The 18,536-nt window shown below is 46.3% G+C and overlaps 1 protein-coding gene across 3 annotated transcripts in view; it reads left to right on the plus strand.

The window, feature by feature from the left end:
* Positions 1–18,536, plus strand: part of smurf2 (SMAD specific E3 ubiquitin protein ligase 2) — a 47,275-nt gene that overhangs the window by 17,324 nt on the left and 11,415 nt on the right. For 2 of the 3 annotated variants that reach the window (XM_068718345.1, XM_068718344.1), the window contains 10 exons: positions 1,484–1,522; positions 2,951–3,059; positions 7,377–7,516; positions 10,580–10,645; positions 11,279–11,363; positions 11,696–11,779; positions 12,955–13,169; positions 14,552–14,636; positions 15,729–15,887; positions 16,013–16,066. In XM_068718345.1, the coding sequence (XP_068574446.1) occupies positions 1,484–1,522; positions 2,951–3,059; positions 7,377–7,516; positions 10,580–10,645; positions 11,279–11,363; positions 11,696–11,779; positions 12,955–13,169; positions 14,552–14,636; positions 15,729–15,887; positions 16,013–16,066 (1,036 nt within the window). The remainder of the gene's footprint in view (positions 1–1,483; positions 1,523–2,950; positions 3,060–7,376; positions 7,517–10,579; positions 10,646–11,278; positions 11,364–11,695; positions 11,780–12,954; positions 13,170–14,551; positions 14,637–15,728; positions 15,888–16,012; positions 16,067–18,536) is intronic. The other variant, XM_068718346.1, reaches the window with a different exon arrangement.

Here is an 18,536-nt window from a genome sequence, read left to right on the forward strand (position 1 = left end):
CAAAAATGGTGTGTGTGTGTGTGTGTGTGTGTGTGTGTGTGTGTGTGTGTGTGTGTGTGTGTGTGTGTGTGTGTGTGTGTGTGTGTGTGTGTGTGTGTGTGTGTGTGTGTGTGTGGCATGGGATGGGGGGGTGCAGATGAATTGGCAGTGGCTGCAGATCGAATAGCTTAAGTCTGCCACTATGGGTGTGTCTTTGTCTATTTGTTTTAGCAGTGTAAAGTCTGAGCACTCTCACCTGCACACGAGGGGACGACTGTTATCATCATTCTGTGTCTTTGGTGAAATAATGCTTCTAACAATCACAAACTAATGTTCATATTGCTTGTTTGGCGAAGAGATTCCCTTCACTCTCACACAAAACAAAGAACGACTCTAATGATGAATCGACCATCAGATAGAGATACCACTTATCGTTCTTGAATGAATTGACTTCTCATCATGTCTGTACATCCGGCCCTGGAGCTGGACTAGACGACTGTGAAAGGTGTGAAATGAGCTCATGTGGCAGCATGATGCCTGTCGCAGTGCAGCTGTCATCTTTAGACCGGTCGGCTATGACATGAGCAAAACAAGCTCTCGACATGTCACGGCCAATGTTGTGTGTGTGTGTGTGTGTGTGTGTGTGTGTGTGTGTGTGTGTGTGGATGCGGATGCAATCTGTGGTTAATAAGATACAATATTTCGAGTGTCGTCTAATCCACCACTGTTTCACTGTTTAAGAAAACATATTTGGTATTTTTGGTGTAGTTACACAGTGATTTTTTTTATTGAACATTTGCCATTCAACACAACATAAACAGCCTAGAAAAGCTGAACAAGCTAGAAGACACGGGTCAACAGATACACAGCCCATCAGAATCCAGACCAGTTAGTGTCTGTTCCTCAGAATCCGTCGTCACAGAAATGAGCTGAGCCAAAACTGTATTTCCAATGTGCCTGACTCACAGGCTGTAGCTCCAGAAACACAGGTGGTGACGGAGCTTCCCCGTCCGTCCACACACACACACACACATACACACACACACACACACACACACACACACACACACACAGGAGGAGTGTAAGAGCCTCATCACCACAGCAACCGCCTCCCTCAACACGGTCAACCTCAGGCTGCTTCGGGAAGGAGAAAGAGAGACGCAACACCCCCCCCAAGTGTTTTTAATTCTAATGATACAATAAGTGTTAATTGATAAACCTGTAGCTAAGAAGTCGCTTCCTCTGCTTTTGCTGACGCCGGTCTTATCGTGGCCAAGAGACAGTTTGCGTAATCTGCACCAAACTTGGCCGCAGTGCGGTTGTTTTCCTACTCGAATCCTGAACTAGACGAATCATTTCCTGCTGCCTACCCATGCACATCCCCGCCGCTCTTCTGCCATACACAGTAAAAACTCCAAATACAAAAAAATAAAACCCCTGACTTACTGCTTTTGATTTATTTGATTAATTAACGCTCAACTCTTCCTTTCTTTCTCTCTTTCAGTCCTCTGCGCCAAAAACCTGGTGAAGAAGGACTTCTTCCGTAAGTATCTGCAGATCACAGCTGTTGGTGATGAACCATCTATTGCAGCCACTTTGCATTAAAACACCCGGTTGATTTTCTCCACCAAAGACTTTATAACTCGTGTGTGTGTGTGTGTGTGTGTGTGTGTGTGTGTGTGTGTGTGTGTGTGTGTGTGTGTGTGTGTGTGTGTGTGTGTGTGTGTGTGTGTGTGTGTCTTAAGTGTCGTGAGTGTTTGGGTGTGTTTGGGTCAGGCTGTCATGGTGAGTGAGCATGTAAAGGCCTTCTGCTCGCTCAGGTGGTTTCTATGGTGCCCATTCCTGCCATTCCAGCGCTCCGGAGCTGAGCAAACATTCAGCGAGGGAGTTAGTGGAGGGCAGCGCTGAAACCGTAGACGTGTGTGCTTATTTGTGAACTAAATCCATTATGTGCTTGTCTGTTTTGTCGATATAGAGACACGTTCGTGTCAGTGATTCTGTTTCTAAAAAGGTAAAACAGAGCAAACGCCTTTACACAATACTGGAGGCCAACTCAAACCGTATGTTACCAACGTTTGGGGTTTTTCCTGATAACTTAAGAAATCATTCATCAAACTAAGAACTAATCAATTTATCTGCTAATAGAACAAGCAATAATCACGTGGTGCTCATTGAGAGCAACACAGGGCTCGACTAAGGGAGTTTCCGGGTTGCCACCGATTCTTGGCTTCTTTTTTTTTTAGCATAAAAAATTGCTACATACAGGAAAAAACGTGTCCCCCAAAATAAATTAATTTCAAATATTTGTTGCATTAGTGCTATGTAAATGTTTCTGTTACAGTCACAACCTTCGTGTGCTCACAGGCATCTCTTTTAGAGACAATGGTGAAGCAAATTGTCAACAATTGTGAAGCAAAAAATGTTTTCACTGCGTGTTGAAAAGCTCTACTCACCGGTCCACGTCACAAGCGAATGTGCGATTCAATTAAACCGACAAAGAAGCAGATGAACCTGAAAGAAAAACAAAAGGGAACTTTGTGGAGACCCGGGAGGAGAAGTACCCAGGCGTCTTCCCACAGAACCACAGAGCTAGATGAGCACCGGAGCTGAAAGCAACACGCTGCTCAGCGACATAATGAGGTGGAGGCTGCAAGAGACGGCACACCCATTGACGGGCTGATGAACAGGATGCATAGCATTAGACTTACTCAAAGTAAAAGGGGACTAAGAACGGCAACCATAATGCTATACTTTACATCTTAAAGTAAACAATGTCCCGTAGCAGAACAGCAGTGTTGTAGACGCCGCAGCATCCGTGTCGGTTGAATTCAGCACCTTCTGCCACGCAGCCGGCTCACACCGCTGCGTTTACGTTGTCGTTGGTGTCTTGTTAAATTGTTTGATATCTCTTTATTTCATTGTTGGCGAGTGTGGCTGAGCGCGGTCGTTGGGTTTCCCTCTCTCCCCGCAGGACTCCCCGATCCCTTTGCCAAGGTAGTCGTGGACGGCTCGGGGCAATGCCACTCCACAGACACTGTGAGGAACACACTCGACCCCAAGTGGAATCAACACTATGACCTGTGAGTCCCAGACGCATTAACACAACTCATCCCTCACATCTGTTTTCAAATACAAAAAATCTGAGTCCTTCTTTGGTTTATTTGAATACCTCCCACCTTCCTAAAGACTTAATCTGATTACAAACAGCAGTTTGAGGCCCCCTGCTCGGAGGCCATTACAATGCTTCACAATGTTGTACGTCTTTCTTTATTTAACCTCAATGAGTGAGCACACTGAGAAGCGGCAGGCTGTGTCATTAACGGGACCTAAACAGTAACAGATGTAAACAGCTCTTGCATCTGGTCTCTCACTTATCTAGATATTATGTAATGACATAACCCTTCAGCACCAGCAAAGAGACTTAAAAACGTCCCTCTGAGCGGTGTTCAGAGAGACCGAAAAGGGGGTGGGTGGGTGGGGGGGGGGGGGGGGGGGGGCATGTCTCCAATAGTATTTTCTTCCATTGACTGAAACACGTGCATGTCTTGTTGTACTCTGATTGCCTTTTCCCAAAGATGGTTTGTCCCGTGAAGGTAACCTGGAAAAAAAAAAAGTCAGGAGCGCGTGAGTGAAAATGTGAGAGTGAAAGTTTCCAGTATTCGCCCCGGTGTTTATCCAACCGCCGTGCGTAGCCAACGAGCGAGAGGAAGCACATGTCTCCGTTTGTTTGGTTGCTGGGGAGACAGGACCCTCTCGCTACAAGGCTGTTAAATTAGCTGCTCATGTCACATTTGACAAGAGGGGGAAAAAGTCACACGTGTGTGTGTTTTTGTGTGTGTGTGTGTGTGTGTGTGTGTGTGTGTGTGTGTGTGTGTATGCGTGTGTGCACCTTCTAAGATGGATCGATGGAGAGGAGAGAGCACGGACTCGTGGCTCACCGGAGCTTCTCCGCTCTAATTTGTCCCAGGAGCAGCTCTGACTGGAGTTTATGTGCAAATGGCTGCCGTTCCTCTGCCAGTTTAACGTCAGTGCACCCCCTTTACTGTCTGCAGTGTTTATCGTCATGGCCGGCAGAAGGACTCTCAGGTGGTGTGTTTTAATTGAGCGGGCTAGAGAGCCGTCTGGCCCCGGCTCACACTTATTAAAAGGGGCCTGCAAACACCTGGTGTTCTGACTACAGCCTAGTGCGTTAACGCTGTTGGCAGGGACTCTTGTTTTCCATTTAATTGTCTGTGTGTGTGTGTGTGTGTGTCATTATTTGAATGTGTAACACTGTGCGTGTTTGTGTGTCCAGGGTTTCACAGTCGGCAAACTAGCCCGTGACCTGTGACCCTACGGCCCTGTTGCAGGTTATGGCCGACACGCCAAGGACAGCAGACGGTCTGTCTGGCTGCCCCCCCCCCCCCCACCTCTCACACTAAAACAGACAATCAGGATATGGTTGTAATTAATAAAACATTAGTGTAACAGGACACAGCGATTATTAGTCATCTTCATGGTGTCACAAAGTGTTTTTAAGCAGTTTTTGAAATCTCCCTCCAGTATGCGCTCAATCACTTTCGGTTAATTAAGAGTCCTTCAAATAAGGCATTATTAAATTATACATCTGTAATGTTAAGTACAGAGTCAAGACTCATATTATTTACGCCCACACAGCCGTCCATTTTCCTCCCACCATCCAAGCTAAATTTCTATGGAAGCACCCGGTTGAACAGCACCGCCATTAATAGCTTTACTAGATCCTTAGTATTACTATTTACTAAAATAAGCAGAGCGTAAGAGATCTGTCAATCAATTCGAGAACATCAGCAGGCTCCAGTCCCGACTGGTGAATGTTGGTGTCGGACCTTCCCTTTTGTGCCGCTTGCATCTCTGATTGTCACTTCAGTGTTGCTGTGATGAACTGTTTTTCTTTCACTTTGACCATATGTTCTTGGCAGTAACTTGCAGGACAAGACTTGTAAAAACTGTGCCAAAGATGCCTCTTGTATGAATGCAGTCTGCCATATAAAAGGATGCATTTAGAAAGCACATCTGACTCTTTAAATCTGCTGCTTTTTTCCCTTTTTATTGCAATTTTCCCATTGTCTCTTGTGTGTGTGTGTGTGTGTGTGTGTGTGTGTGTGTGTGTGTGTGTGTGTGTGTGTGTGTGTGTGTGTGTGCGCGCGCTATTCCCTATGACTGGTATTAAAAATCTTAGCCAGACTAATGAATTTTATTACGTGGAGGGTGATCCAGATGACTGGGGTTTGGTTGTAATACTTCCCTCCCGTCACGTCTGTCTGACCTTGCAGCTCTCTCTCACATCGCACCCCAGACAGGCATTTGGCATGGACTCAAAATGTCCAGACGTCTTACTCACAGCCCCATTGTTTCATATCCCTTTCGGTAAGCGGCATGATAATTACAGTGGGATGCAGTTCTGCGAACCGTACAGATGATTAGTTTTAGACTGAAGGAGGGAGCCCACCCGAGCAGATGTGCCACAACAGGTTCACATGGGGAGATATTATCACACCCTCGGCCTGGCCTGACACACAAGGAGAAGGAAAGAGGAGGTAGACGCAGTCTGTCTCATCTCATTCCCTGCACATCTTTGGCTGTCTGTACACAACAAAGTTACCTGACCATGGTCTTTACTGGCACATCACTTGTTTGTCATTCAGACATTCATGGTCCCCAGAGGATGAAGCCTACTGACTTAAGAGTTTTCCTCTAGTGCTGCCATGATGTTGACGCATAGAAATAGAGTAGGAGTAGGACAGGCATTCCCACTCAAGTCAACATAGCACGATGGTCAAAGCGGCGGCCATTTTTATGTGTTTAAACTAAACCGACGAGAGTAAAATCAAACAGCTTGATGCTTCACCCACACACTCTTGTCACAGCGTAGAAAGGCATATGCCAGATGAGCGAGAACTTCATTCGGCTCATTTTGTGTAACCAGTGTAGCATTAAAGCATGGTGGAATTAGCACGCTAGCTGGCTAACTAGTGCACAGCTGGCTAGTTAGCTAGCTGGCTAACTTCACCATGAGTTAATGCAACACTAGTTACAGAAAATAAGCAGAACAGTGGGCTGGTGGACAGAGGCAGCACTGGTTCTAATGGACCCTCCACCTCACTTTATGGCCCCACTGATGTATGTTGTCACAATAGCGACTGACAACAATCACCATTTTCTTTTATAATGACAATTTTAAATTTGATTTGGTTTCTGTTACATTTCATTCTCACATTTATGTTCCCTTTTTTTAATCTAGCGTCATAATGAGGCCAAATTTCAATTGTCCAGTACTTTGGTTTAGGATCAAATACCTGCAAAATGTATGACATTCCCATCAGCCTCAGCTGCACTCTGTGTTTAGCGCTAATTGGCAAATGTTAGCATGCTAACAGGCTAAACTCATGGTCAACATTGCACCTGCTTCACATCAGCTTGTTAGCACTGAGCATCTTAGCATGCTGACATTAGCCGGAAGCTCAAAGCACCACTCTGCCCATGTGCAGCCTCTCAGTGCAGCTGGCAGCACTGTAAACTTAGTCTTGTTATCTTTCGTCCTGCATTTATTGATTGAGTGCTTCCTCTCACGATGCGATGCTTATCCACAACGTCTTCAGTTAAGAACGTAGAATCATGCAGGACATACTGTGATTTTTCCAGCAGATGTGAATGCACTATTGTTTACAGTACAGTCAACAAACGTCTCCTGAGCTGCTTCAAAATAGTTTACTCCGAGGCAAACAACCCTTGAGTTGAGTTATATTACAACCCTCCACGTTTTACAGCATGATTGATGACTGTTTATACCCAATTACATTTTCTAATTAAGCTGGTATAATCAAGCTGGTTTGTGCTTTTCATATATTAGGGAGAAATAGTCGCCTTCATTTTTCTATAAGTGTCACATTTGCAAACACAAACCAAAAGAGGCCTGGAGAGCTGAACGCTTGGCGTTAGCCTAAATTTAAAAAAGCCTTTTTGTAAAACAAACGTAGACACTTTTTTAACCGTTTGACAGATTATTTTATTATTTCTCTCTACTGCATGTCTCCTCTCTCACTCCTCCTGATATGTGTGGAGGGCTGCTGTGAATAAATGATTCACAGGATCACAGTCTCATACGCAGACGCTCAGGCTCAGATTCACACGTTCGCATACGCTGGCTGGAAAACCCCTCTCAGCCACCCCGCCTTCCTCTTCCGCTTCCACCTCCATGTCCCGACTGTGTCTTGTAATGGGTCATGCGCTAGCCTCTGTGTGGCGGATGTGTCTCTGCTGGGGACATCCTGAGCGAGACTCTTGTCGACACGTTACGTCTCTTAAAAATTAGATGAGCAATTATGTGTGAGCCATTATTGAATCTTAATTATGTTTCCCTCCCTCTTTCCCCTCAGATACATCGGAAAATCAGACTCCATCACCATCAGCGTGTGGAATCACAAGAAGATTCACAAGAAGCAAGGGGCTGGGTTCCTGGGCTGTGTCCGCCTTCTGTCCAACGCCATCAACCGCCTTAAAGACACGGGCTGTAAGTGTCAGTACTCGATTTCTTACTTTGTTTTTAAATCTCTAAGCCGAATGGTAGCCATGTGTTTCATATTAAAGGTACCCTGTGGAGTTTTTGACCACTAGTAGCACTGAAGGAACAATGGATTTACATGCAGGTCCCCGTTTGGGTGCACAAAGTGCACCTGCGACCCCGCCCTACTTCCAGTTCTACGCTATTCCTCGGTAACATGTAAGAAAAGTCAGCAATGCACCAACAAGGACAGTGGAAAATGTCATTTTGTTTCAAAAATATAAAAAAATTGTCTCTGCAAACGTTTTTGGAGGAAGGAAATCACTCGATACGTTTGTAAAGCCTCATGGATGCAAATTTACATAACTTTAGTTTGAAGGGGTATAACTGTACACAAAAAGTCACGTTTATGTTCACACCCCGGTTAAGGAGTCGTGGTTCGGTGCCAATTTGGTACAGAATAAAAAACAAAACTAATAAAAGTTAACGCCTGTTTTCATTTATTTTGAACAGACAGTTTTGTAAGTGACAAACACCGACACAATCCTCATGCTGGTCACTGAGGTGACATTTTGGCCACTTCCATAAACTATTTTCATTATAAAAATAAGAAACCTTTCGATGACCTTCTGTTAGACTGTACAAACACTTTTCCAAAAGGCAACGGGTCATAAAATATTATAACACTGAAAAGCATCTATTATGCCATGAAACTGAAAATACCAAAATACATAGTATAATAAAAAAAAAAAACTTGTAGGAGTTTACAGCATTAGGAGTGTTTTTAATTAGTTGCACCTTAGCTTTATTCATCATCCAGGTGATTGGCACATCTGGGTGAGCTCCTACTGCCAACAGCGTATGACTTAAAGTTTCCGGGCGAATATTGTGCTTGAGAAAACTCCATGGGGTACTTTTAACTCTTAAATACAGTAAATTGATCAAAGTTTGTGTCATATGATAATGCCTTCTTTTTGGTTTCTTAAAAAGCCTAAATATCTGTGCATAGAGAAGTCCAATAGGATAAAATGCTGTAATATTTTTTTTAGACAACTGACTGAAATGTATTTGTGCTGGTTGACTCCAAAGACGTTGTTTTACAGCACTGTGTGTGTTATTGTACTGATGACACTTTTATCCCAGAGGTTCTTTTGTCTTGTTCTGAAAATATAATTCTTGTTGTACTGTTGCAGCACAATAATGTTGTCAAACTACTACTACATTACCTTTTTTTTTTTTTTTTTTACTTAAGTGAGCTATATATTTGTCATTTAATCGACTTTGTTCATTATTCTCTCTACTGGGCTGGAGAGTAACTCTTGAATTATTAAATGCAGTTATTCCCGCTCTAATGGGAAATTGAGGCTGTAATCCATCAGGCCGGACGTACGTTCACCTGCAGTGTGCTAAGAAGCAGACGTTATTAATACCACGGTGCTGCTGTCGGGCCTAAGTGACAGAACATAGAGTAGCTCCTTTTTACTGTCCTGTCCCCCCTCACTAGGTCTGACAGAGGCCAGACCTGTGTGTGAGAGGGGTCAACACTCTGCCCCCCTTTTTGCCAGAACAGGAAGAGTCAATCAACATCGCCTGGCAATTACAGTAAAAATGTCTCATGTCAGAAGCTAACTGGATAAATGAGACGGAGGCTTTAGTAAATGGCTCCCGGTAAAAGCAGTTGCCAGACAGTTGTATCTTTTGACAAAGCGGTGTGCGAGTGATCTTCCGGCGTGGTGAGCTGGTACCTGCTCGCCTCTGGGAAGAAGCAGGGAAAGAATCCCACCGCGTTTCCTAGAAGCCCCCCCGACACTGTTGTTTTCCTGGAGCGACTCAGGAAACCTGAACCTTGTGCCACAGCTGTGAGTGGTTTGCCTCTGCATTTCCTTTCTCTCCTGGCCTCCTCCTCACCCCTTAGTTTACCCTTCAGTCTCCTCCATAGACACACACACACACACACACACACACACACACACACACACACACACACATAAAATGCCAGTGTGACTAACCTCCCTCTATCTCCGTCTGCTGATCTAGACAACCGGTCATTTCAAGCAGACATGCATAATTGTAGAGCTATTAAAGTGTAAGCGTAGATTTGTTGTGTTCGCTCTATTTGTCAGTCTTTTGTTTTTCCTGCGCATAGTTTTGTCCCCTCCACGGGGCTGTAGAGAGGGCATCGGGTTGACTCAAACATTTGTGTATAATTGTAGAGTGTCTTGGGTTGACTGTAACCTTTATGCATAATTGCATAGTGTCTGCGTCTTCGTATGACCGCATTTGCATCTACTCTAATGTAGCTCAAAGGGAGAGTCCACGTCTGCTTACATTCTGTTTCCTCCGGGGCCGCTGAGGACGGTTTGACCATCGCCTTGTTTTGGTCCCTGTTTAGTCTAGACAGACATCCTGAGCTGATCTGCATGACACCCAGACAACAGAGAGCAGATAGTGGCATTTCTCATGTCTGCAGGCAGCTTGGACATTTTTTTTTCTCCCCTCCTTTCCTTTCCACTCGATCTCCCTCTCTCTCTCTCTTTCTCCCTCACTCTCAAATTCCGCAGACTTTAAGAAGTTCAGACAAAGAGTTTCCAGACTTTGGCAGAAGTTCATGTCCATGCTAAGACCGAGCCGAATAGTGCCGGCTTTGTACTGAAATTTGTCAAATGTTTGACCTCTGCATTTGAACTGCAGCCCGCTGTGTAGCGATGCTCAGTGAGATTTTTACAGCCCGTGGCTGTTCCACGAACCGGACCATCTGTTCCAGAGCAAAGCCAAGCTGTGGTCTGCAGACAGAAGAATGAGGGACGGATAATGAGGGAGAGAGGAATTGACTCTGAGTGATGTAAATGATACACGGCAATTGGGCTTGTCCAAGGAGGGAAAGAAATGCCTCCCAACACATGCTGGCTTGCATGTAAATCTCCTGACACTGATAAATCCTCTCTTTTCTGCTCTTTCTTTCATCTTCCTTCTCATTTCCCGTGTGTCCCGTGTTGTCGTCTCTCTCTTTCTCTTTTCTTCTGCACACCACTTCCTCTCCTTTTTGTCCTCTCTCTCTCGCTCTCTCTCCCCTCACAGACCAGAGACTAGACTTGAACAAGCTGAGTCCCAATGACAGTGACACAGTCAGAGGCCAGATAGTGGGTGAGTACAGACGGACACGCAAAAACAAGGATGCATTTGGCAAAAACCATCATTTCAATTGGGGAGTAAATGGAAGCTGCACAGAAATCTAAAATAGTTTTCACACTGACTTTTCTTCACCATGCGGCACCATGTTGTTGTGCATTCACTGTATATTACATATTCAAGGAGGGTGCTACAGTGTATACTAACCACCAGAGGAAACGAGATTAAAGCCAAAGCTGACCATTTTAAAAGCAATTTCAGTATTTTGCTTAAAACGATCTCATCATCTTTTAGGCCAGTTCTTGTATTAATCATGGAGCTGGTAACGTGCATCCACGTTCTGTTTTGTTCCTTGCATGTTGATTCATATTCATATACAGCACATATGCTCCATGCTATCACAGTCCTCGCATAAAATGTTGGATTGAATTTCACAACACCAGACCCTCCCTGCAGATGGAAAAGATGAAAATGCAACTTCCTTTAACCAGACCCTCCAGGATACGCCGCTGATAAAAATTGAACCCCATCCCTGTTACTCATAAAGATATATCGCTCCATTTTGTGCTCTGATAAAATATCTGCGCCTGCACTGTGATCTGCTGTCTAGTAATGGCGTGTGCATCTGTCTGCCATGTGTTGCTGCAGTGAGCCTGCAGTCTAGGGACCGGATAGGCACCGGAGGCCCCGTGGTGGACTGCAGTCGGCTGTTTGACAATGATCTCCCCGATGGGTGAGCAAGTTTGGGGGAAATCTCTTTATCGTCTCAGGGGGAGTTTATTTTTTTGTGAGAGGCCGTTGCAACTCCTAAACAATGAATGCTGCCTTTGAGCGCGGTGTATACGGAGTGTGATGTTTGCATGTGGTGAGATGGAGCAGCGAGACAGAACGCTGCTAGATGGTCCCGTGGCTGCTTAACCGTGTCCGCTCACTGTGTCTCTGTGTGTGTGTGTGTGTGTGTGTGTGTGTGTGTGTGTGTGTGTGTGTGTGTGTGTGTGTGTGTGTGTGTGTGTGTGTGTGTGTGTGTGTGTGTGTGTGTGTGTGTGTGTGTGTTTCCTCTGCCAGCTGGGAGGAGAGGAGGACGGCGTCCGGGCGAATCCAGTACTTGAACCACATCACACGCACCACACAGTGGGAGAGGCCTACCAGGTGAGTCCACTGTGCAGCCCGCAGAAATTCAGAGCCTCTCAAACCCAAACAGCAGCAGGCCGACGGAAGACCGCATGTCTGACCCCAGTGCTCCCAAAACTGGGGGAGTCTGTCCAAAACTGGAGTTGGCCCCTCAAAAAAAAAAAAAAAAAAAAAAAAAAAGGTGTCAGACAGACTGCTGCAGACAGTGGTGTTTAATGATGTGGAAGAGCCAGGGAAGTCACGGAGCTGACATGAGCGGAAATAGAGGCCTCTCTTCCCCCACTCTGTCTTTTGTGTTTAGCTTCTTTTTATCGGCTCTTATCAAGCTTGACCTCAGCCGGTCTCAGTGCTTTTGTTTTTGATGCTCTGTTTGTGTGACGCACTGTATGGATTTCCCAGTTAGCACCTAAAGACTTTTTAAAGGCTTCTTATTGATTTGCTGCTTTGTGTTTGTAGAAATTACTTTCTCCTTTTTCAATCCTATTGTACCGCCTGATATGCTTCTTTTTTTTCTAAAGGCCCGCACACACCGGGGGCCTGACAAATAAATAACAGGAAAATGCAAAATACCTGCATGCACATGCAAAACTATTCATACCGACAGCGATACAAAATTTGCAACAGTTGCAGCACTTTTTGAATAAAAGGTTGGAATAGATTCAGGCAGCCAGAGGACCAAGTACCAGGATCCTATTGACCCAGAGCAGCACCTGGCAGTCTGTCTGTGTTGCACAGCCTAAGCTACTGTAAGCTGTTTTATTGAGTTTCCTTAAAGCGAAACGCTCTGAGTGAAATTTCCTCTGGTGAACAGTTCCGTAGTGTGCATGTCTAGAGCTTTTATTGTGAAAGGTAAGAAAGGAAGGAGTGTATCTAGTATGCTCTGCCTTTATCAAGGTTGAAAGCAGTAATATAGTGCCGTCTTGGTTTGGACTCGGAGCCTCTGTGTTGTTGTACATGTATTGGTTGATGCCTTTTATTCACAATGCAAAAGCTCAGAAAAATCAACCTTTTTCAGGAAAAAAAAGAAGCTTTTTTGCTAGTTGTACTCAAGACAAAAACAACAGTTTGAAAAAACATAGTGACGTGCAAATGTATTTATAAAAACTCCCCGGTGCGCAAAGGCCGACAGGCTGCTGCACCATTACCTTACCTTATCTCCTTGGTCTGCTCCGGTCCCTCTCGCCCCCCCTCAGGCCTGCGTCAGAGTACTCCAGCCCCGGCCGACCCCTCAGCTGCATCGTGGACGAGAACACGCCCGTGAACACGAACGGGGCCACGCCCACCACGGTGTTGCCGCCCGTCGACGGAGACCAGCGGATCCAGGAGAGACGGGTCCGCTCCCAGAGGCACCGCAACTACATGAGCAGGACCCACCTGCACACGCCCCCGGACCTCCCTGAGGGATATGGTGAGTGGGAAGCTGTACGTGCTGCATATTATGAATGAACGTTCATCATCTGGCCTTATTGCTCGGCCCTCCTTAAAACAATCACAGTTGCAGTGCTTCGTGTAGTGACGGCGGTGTTGTTGAAGGAGTTCATCTGACAAAAAGTTTGGAAACCACGGCACTAGGCTATCAATACTGTAGAGCCGAGCCCTTCCTTTCTTCAGACAGATAAATATTTAATATTCTGACTGCACTAGAGTGTGCTGGGGAGAGTTTTATCCTCTTATGAAAGCCACCTCTACTGCAGATATGAATCGTGTCATCGTTGTAATGCTGTTGCGTTAATTGCTTCGCTCCTGTCCTCCCTCCCGTGTTCAACACTGGGCTCAGTAAACCAGCTAATCTGTGTCCTCATTCGGTCCAGCGGCCCGCTCCGATGACGCTGCAGCTCCGCACAAGGAGCCTGAAATACTGGCTCCATTTTAGACAATCTAATTGAATTGATCTGGCTGTTAAAGGCTGGCGGCAGCCATCCCCCCCCCTCTGTTCTCCTGCCTGCACACAGTCAAACAATCAGGCGCATTCATGTAAAAGCAAACACACAAACACACGCACGCACAAGCAGCGATTCCACACACAAGCCCGAGGGAGTTGTGTTTATCCTCGCAGTGAAAATCTTCCGTCGGATTTTGAGCCAGAGCCAGGGAAGCATATCTTTGCTCCCGGTCCTTCAGATTAGGAGGCTCCTAGCCGCTCCACACTTGTCTCTCTCCGTCTCCGTCCTTTTTGCTTTTTTCTCGAGCAGCTCTTGCAAAAGCCTGTCGGCGCCTCTGGTTCTCCTCATGTAAGCGAGCGCCGAGCCAAGAGATGTCGCCTCCGTGCGTCGAGCGTGTATCGTGCGCTCATCGGGGCGGGCGTGGGGTTTGGAGGGGTTATGTGTACATGCATGTTAAAGCAGGCCGGTAGGTCCGAAGGGACGCCAGAAAGAGCTCTCTGGCAGGCCGTCTCATGGAAATATCTCTGTCAGGCGGTGATGAATGAGCTCACCAACTCGAAAGTCAGACAACCCCATCTCTCCTCTCCTTTCCGCTCCAATGTTCTTCACCCTGTCTCTCACCTCCCCCCCTCCTGTCCTGGCTGCCTCTCGGGATCTCTACTCACTCAGACAGTCCTTTTATCTCCATCTGTGTGATCTCTCTTATAAACACAATCTGTCTGCATGTGGCACATGAATTAAACTCAATTTCGTTTTCCATATATTTTCAAACTTTTGACGCTCCAAGGTTGAGGCAAAAATGTTGCCGTCCCCCCGTTTTTTTAAAAACTGGATTCACATGATTGAATAACCAAAGATGTCCAGATCTCGCATTGGATTAATCCCTATTTTAATGTCCTCCCTACAGAGCAGAGGACCACGCAGCAAGGCCAAGTGTACTTCCTCCACACTCAGACGGGTGTCAGCACGTGGCATGACCCCAGAGTGCCAAGGTACGTCCACGGCTTCGGGGAGACTCCGTTGTAACTTTGTATAGTTTTTGCTCCTTTTACTGTCCACCGTATAAACCGTAGAATGCATAAAACAAGAATAATAAAATGCACACGTGAGAAATTGGGCTGTCCACAGACGCTTGGATCCGTTATCATTCCTTACGGTCCTCCCGGATTTACCGTCGTAACTGACATTACACATAACTCGTGTCACGGTCTCTTAGTCCTGGTCCCCTTGTAGTTTTTGCCGTAAAACCTGCAGCTGGTTACGCGCCTGACACGCCGCGAGGAGACCCGTGTCACGGGGCTCTGAGCAATTCGCTCCTCTGGCACGAGCGCTGAAAGGCCCCGCTCTGGGACACATGGCCAACAGCACACGGGTCTCAATCAGCAGTACCAGAGGCTCGAGGGCAATCCTCAGTCAGGCATGTGTGTCCTATTGATTACCATATTCCCCCCAAAAAAAAATATGTGCACGCTCGTAGATATACACGCGCAGAAAGAGGCTTTACTGCACTCCAGACGCTATCAATAAAACATGACTGATATCATAATACCTGGCCGCTGCTCGCGTTCTATCCGCACACGAGTGATAGACGATGTTTTTATTGCCCTTGATAGGAGGCTATTGGTCACGCCGCACCTCACCGGGTGCTCCTCAGACAGCTCCAACATTAGCAGATGGCTTAGCTGCCAAGCTCTCATCGCTTCGTGAGGCTCCGGTCCCTTTTGGCTTTCACCCTGCGAAACAGAGCAGTCAGAGCTTGCTGTAATTTCTGAACCTCTTTTTCGTCTCCATGGAGTCCAGCTGAAAGGGGTTGCAGGGCAGCAATAAATAATTTAGATGGGAGGAAGAAGAAAAATAGAATAAAAGTGATTTCTCAGACATCTCGGAATCTTGCTGTCCGCCTGAGTCCAGTTAGTCAGTGCTTTGGTATGTTTTATACCTAGAATTTGATGTGTGTGTGTGGGGGTGTGGGTGTGTGTGTGTGCTTTGTCTCTCTTGTCCCCCGTCCCACCCTACCCTGCCTCCGTTTTTCTTGAATTCCTGCGTACTAATGCTTTAATGTGAGCTCTTTCGCTGCGTTTCAGAGATCTGAGTAATGTGAACTGTGAGGAACTGGGTCCTCTACCTCCTGGATGGGAGATACGGAACACTGCCACCGGGAGGGTTTACTTTGTCGACCACAACAACCGAACCACGCAGTTCACCGACCCGCGCCTCTCCGCCAACCTGCATCTAGTCCTAAAGTGAGTCCTACAGTACCCTTGAGCCAGAAAGATGCAACAGTGAAATAAATTAAACTGCACATAAAACAAAAACCAGTGCGTAAAAGCAGAGAGATTTACTTTCTGTCTTTGTTTTGCGTCTGTAGTCCAAGTCCGAGCCCCAATGGTTCTCGCGGAGGCATCGAAAGTCAGAATGTCAGGTAAGGGTTTGGGCTTCTGCCAGCAGACTGGAACACACACAAGCACGCACTCGCTCAGACATTCACAGACGTACTCGCTTTGCCCCCCCCCCCCCCCATCAATGTCTTACACCGGGATCCTGTGCCAAGGTGTGTTCACCACCTGTAGAGGTTCAGAGAAGCCCGTCTGCTGAGCAGACGTTTGTGCACACACACACACACACACACACACACACACACACACACACACACACACACACACACACACACACACACAGACATACATACGCAGTGAACTCCCCCACAGTCTTTCTTTTGGTTTTGATCATAAAGGCGTTTTAGCACACAATCCGTCACAAAGCTGGCTTTGGCCAGACATCAGATAGCTGAGTGGAAACCAAGGCGGCTGTGTCTGTGGCTGAGGAGCGTCTTACATCCAGGAAACGGCGCATAAATTCGATGCCCAAGTCAATGAATGAGCTTTGTGTGTGTGTGTGTGTGTGTGTGTGTGTGTGTGTGTGTGTGTGTGTGTAGGTTCATGTGTTTTAGTTCATGCTTCTGTGCTTGGTACATGCCTGTCTTCATGGATGCACATGTTCAGGGGTTTCTTCCCCTGTGCAGCTGTTCAAACACATACTGTGCGGCGATAGCCATAGAATTACCCATAGGTCATTGCTCCACAAAGGTGGAGCAGTGTACTGGTGCCTTGGTGGGCCTCCTCCGCCTGACCTCATTCCTCCTCCGTGCAGAGAGAGAGGGACGGAATGCATCGACGCGGAGATCAGGTTTCTTTTCTCTTTTTTTTTTTTTTTTTGTTCCTGTTCTGATGGATCAAAGAACGTGTTTGGGATCGTTCGTATTCATCTATGGCCCTCTGAAAAGTCTTATAAAAATGTAGCCTGGCACGGCACATTTGATTTTAATGACGGGATTTTGTCCAAGAGCATGACTTTGCCCAGATGTGTGAAAATCTCATGCATAGAATTTCTATTGTATATGTATTCTGGGAGGATAATTAGTTCACATCAAAGCCAGGAAGTGGGATCACAGGTGATTGGCTTTGTATACAGACAAAACTATTGGTGTCTCTATCGCTATTAGTGTTATTAATGTCGTTCATTAAGTACATTTGTACATTTTTTTTTGTTAGATTTGGGCCGTAGAGTGCCGTACATCTCCTGGTTACTCAAGGCGCGTGGACCTTGGCCTGACATTAGCGATGAAAATGATTTTCTCCTTAGCCGCTCTCATTACATTAACCTTGTAATAGACCATTTATTTGGTACGGTTTCTGTCCCAACCAAAGCCGCTCCGTTACCGCTAATGTTGGAGTGACTTTCTGTCTCGTGACAAAACTCTGGAAAAGATATCAGTCGTCATGGATTTCCATCAAGACATCTGCCTTTTATCAAGTCAGGGATTTTAGAAATTTTCACCACTCGTGTGCCGTCATCCCACAAAAATGTTTGATATATATATATATATATATCCCTCAAAGTTATAGTTTATTGCCTTTTTTTATTTGCTAAAAACACTGCCTGAGCATCCAGACCAGGTTTTTTGATTATATTTCCCCTGTGATGTTCTCCCAAATTCAAGTCAAAGTCACAATACGTAACTAAATCCAGGTCTGGTTTTAAAACCTGCCTGCAGGACTGTACAGTTGCATGAGAGATAACGGTGTCATTTCCCAGACGTTTGTGATTTGTCGCTCTACAAAGTCATCGCTTTTGTTACGGAGACATGTCCCTGCGGCGAGCGTCTTCAGGTAACGTGCACCAGAGTCGTGCTCATCAGCGAGGAGCTGGAAAGAGAAGAGAGGACTCCGAAACCACGAGAGAAAGAGCAGCGGAGACGGAGCAGGAATGTTTTGATTTATAGGTGAAAGTGCAGGGAGAGATGCTCCGAGTCTCCTCTGTCCTTCCGTCTCTCCCACCCACCCTCTGAGTTGTCTGCAGTGTTTGGGTGCTGTCGGGTGAGTTCCTGCCTCCCCCTCGCCCTCCCTTCACCTCCCCTCCCGCCGAGTCTAGTCGGCAGGAAATAAAGGGATTGAAGAGGAGGTCTCGAGTGTCCTATGGGGCCCTTGTGGCTTTCTGGGATGGCAGGAAGCGATTGAAAAGCCAAAGTGGATTCTACTTGGCAGACGCCAGAAACCAAGCTCAGTCACTTTGTTGAGGAGAAGTTGTCATTGTGGTAGAGGAGAATGTAAGCCATAGGGCGGACACTTGAGAGGAGCAGTTTCCAGTCAAGACATTTCAGACTGTATTCTGTCATGAAGTGAACTGACTGAGTAAGGAGTCAGAAAGAGAAGAGGTGGTTACGGTTTCCCCCCTGTGTTTGTTTGCTCCATAGAATTTATTTATTTTAACCTTGGTACCACTTAGAGAGTTACAGCCTACACATCGGTGCCGCGTGCACACAGACCGACATGTGTACGGCTAGAGTCTGGTGTTTATGACCCCGCTCAGGGTCGAGCAGGCCTGCCACCCCC

Source organism: Cebidichthys violaceus, unplaced genomic scaffold (assembly GCF_023349555.1).
Source record: "Cebidichthys violaceus isolate CVI_PGR_0920_01 unplaced genomic scaffold, fCebVio1.0.p SCAF_23, whole genome shotgun sequence".
NCBI classification, from domain to species: Eukaryota; Metazoa; Chordata; class Actinopteri; order Perciformes; family Stichaeidae; genus Cebidichthys; species Cebidichthys violaceus.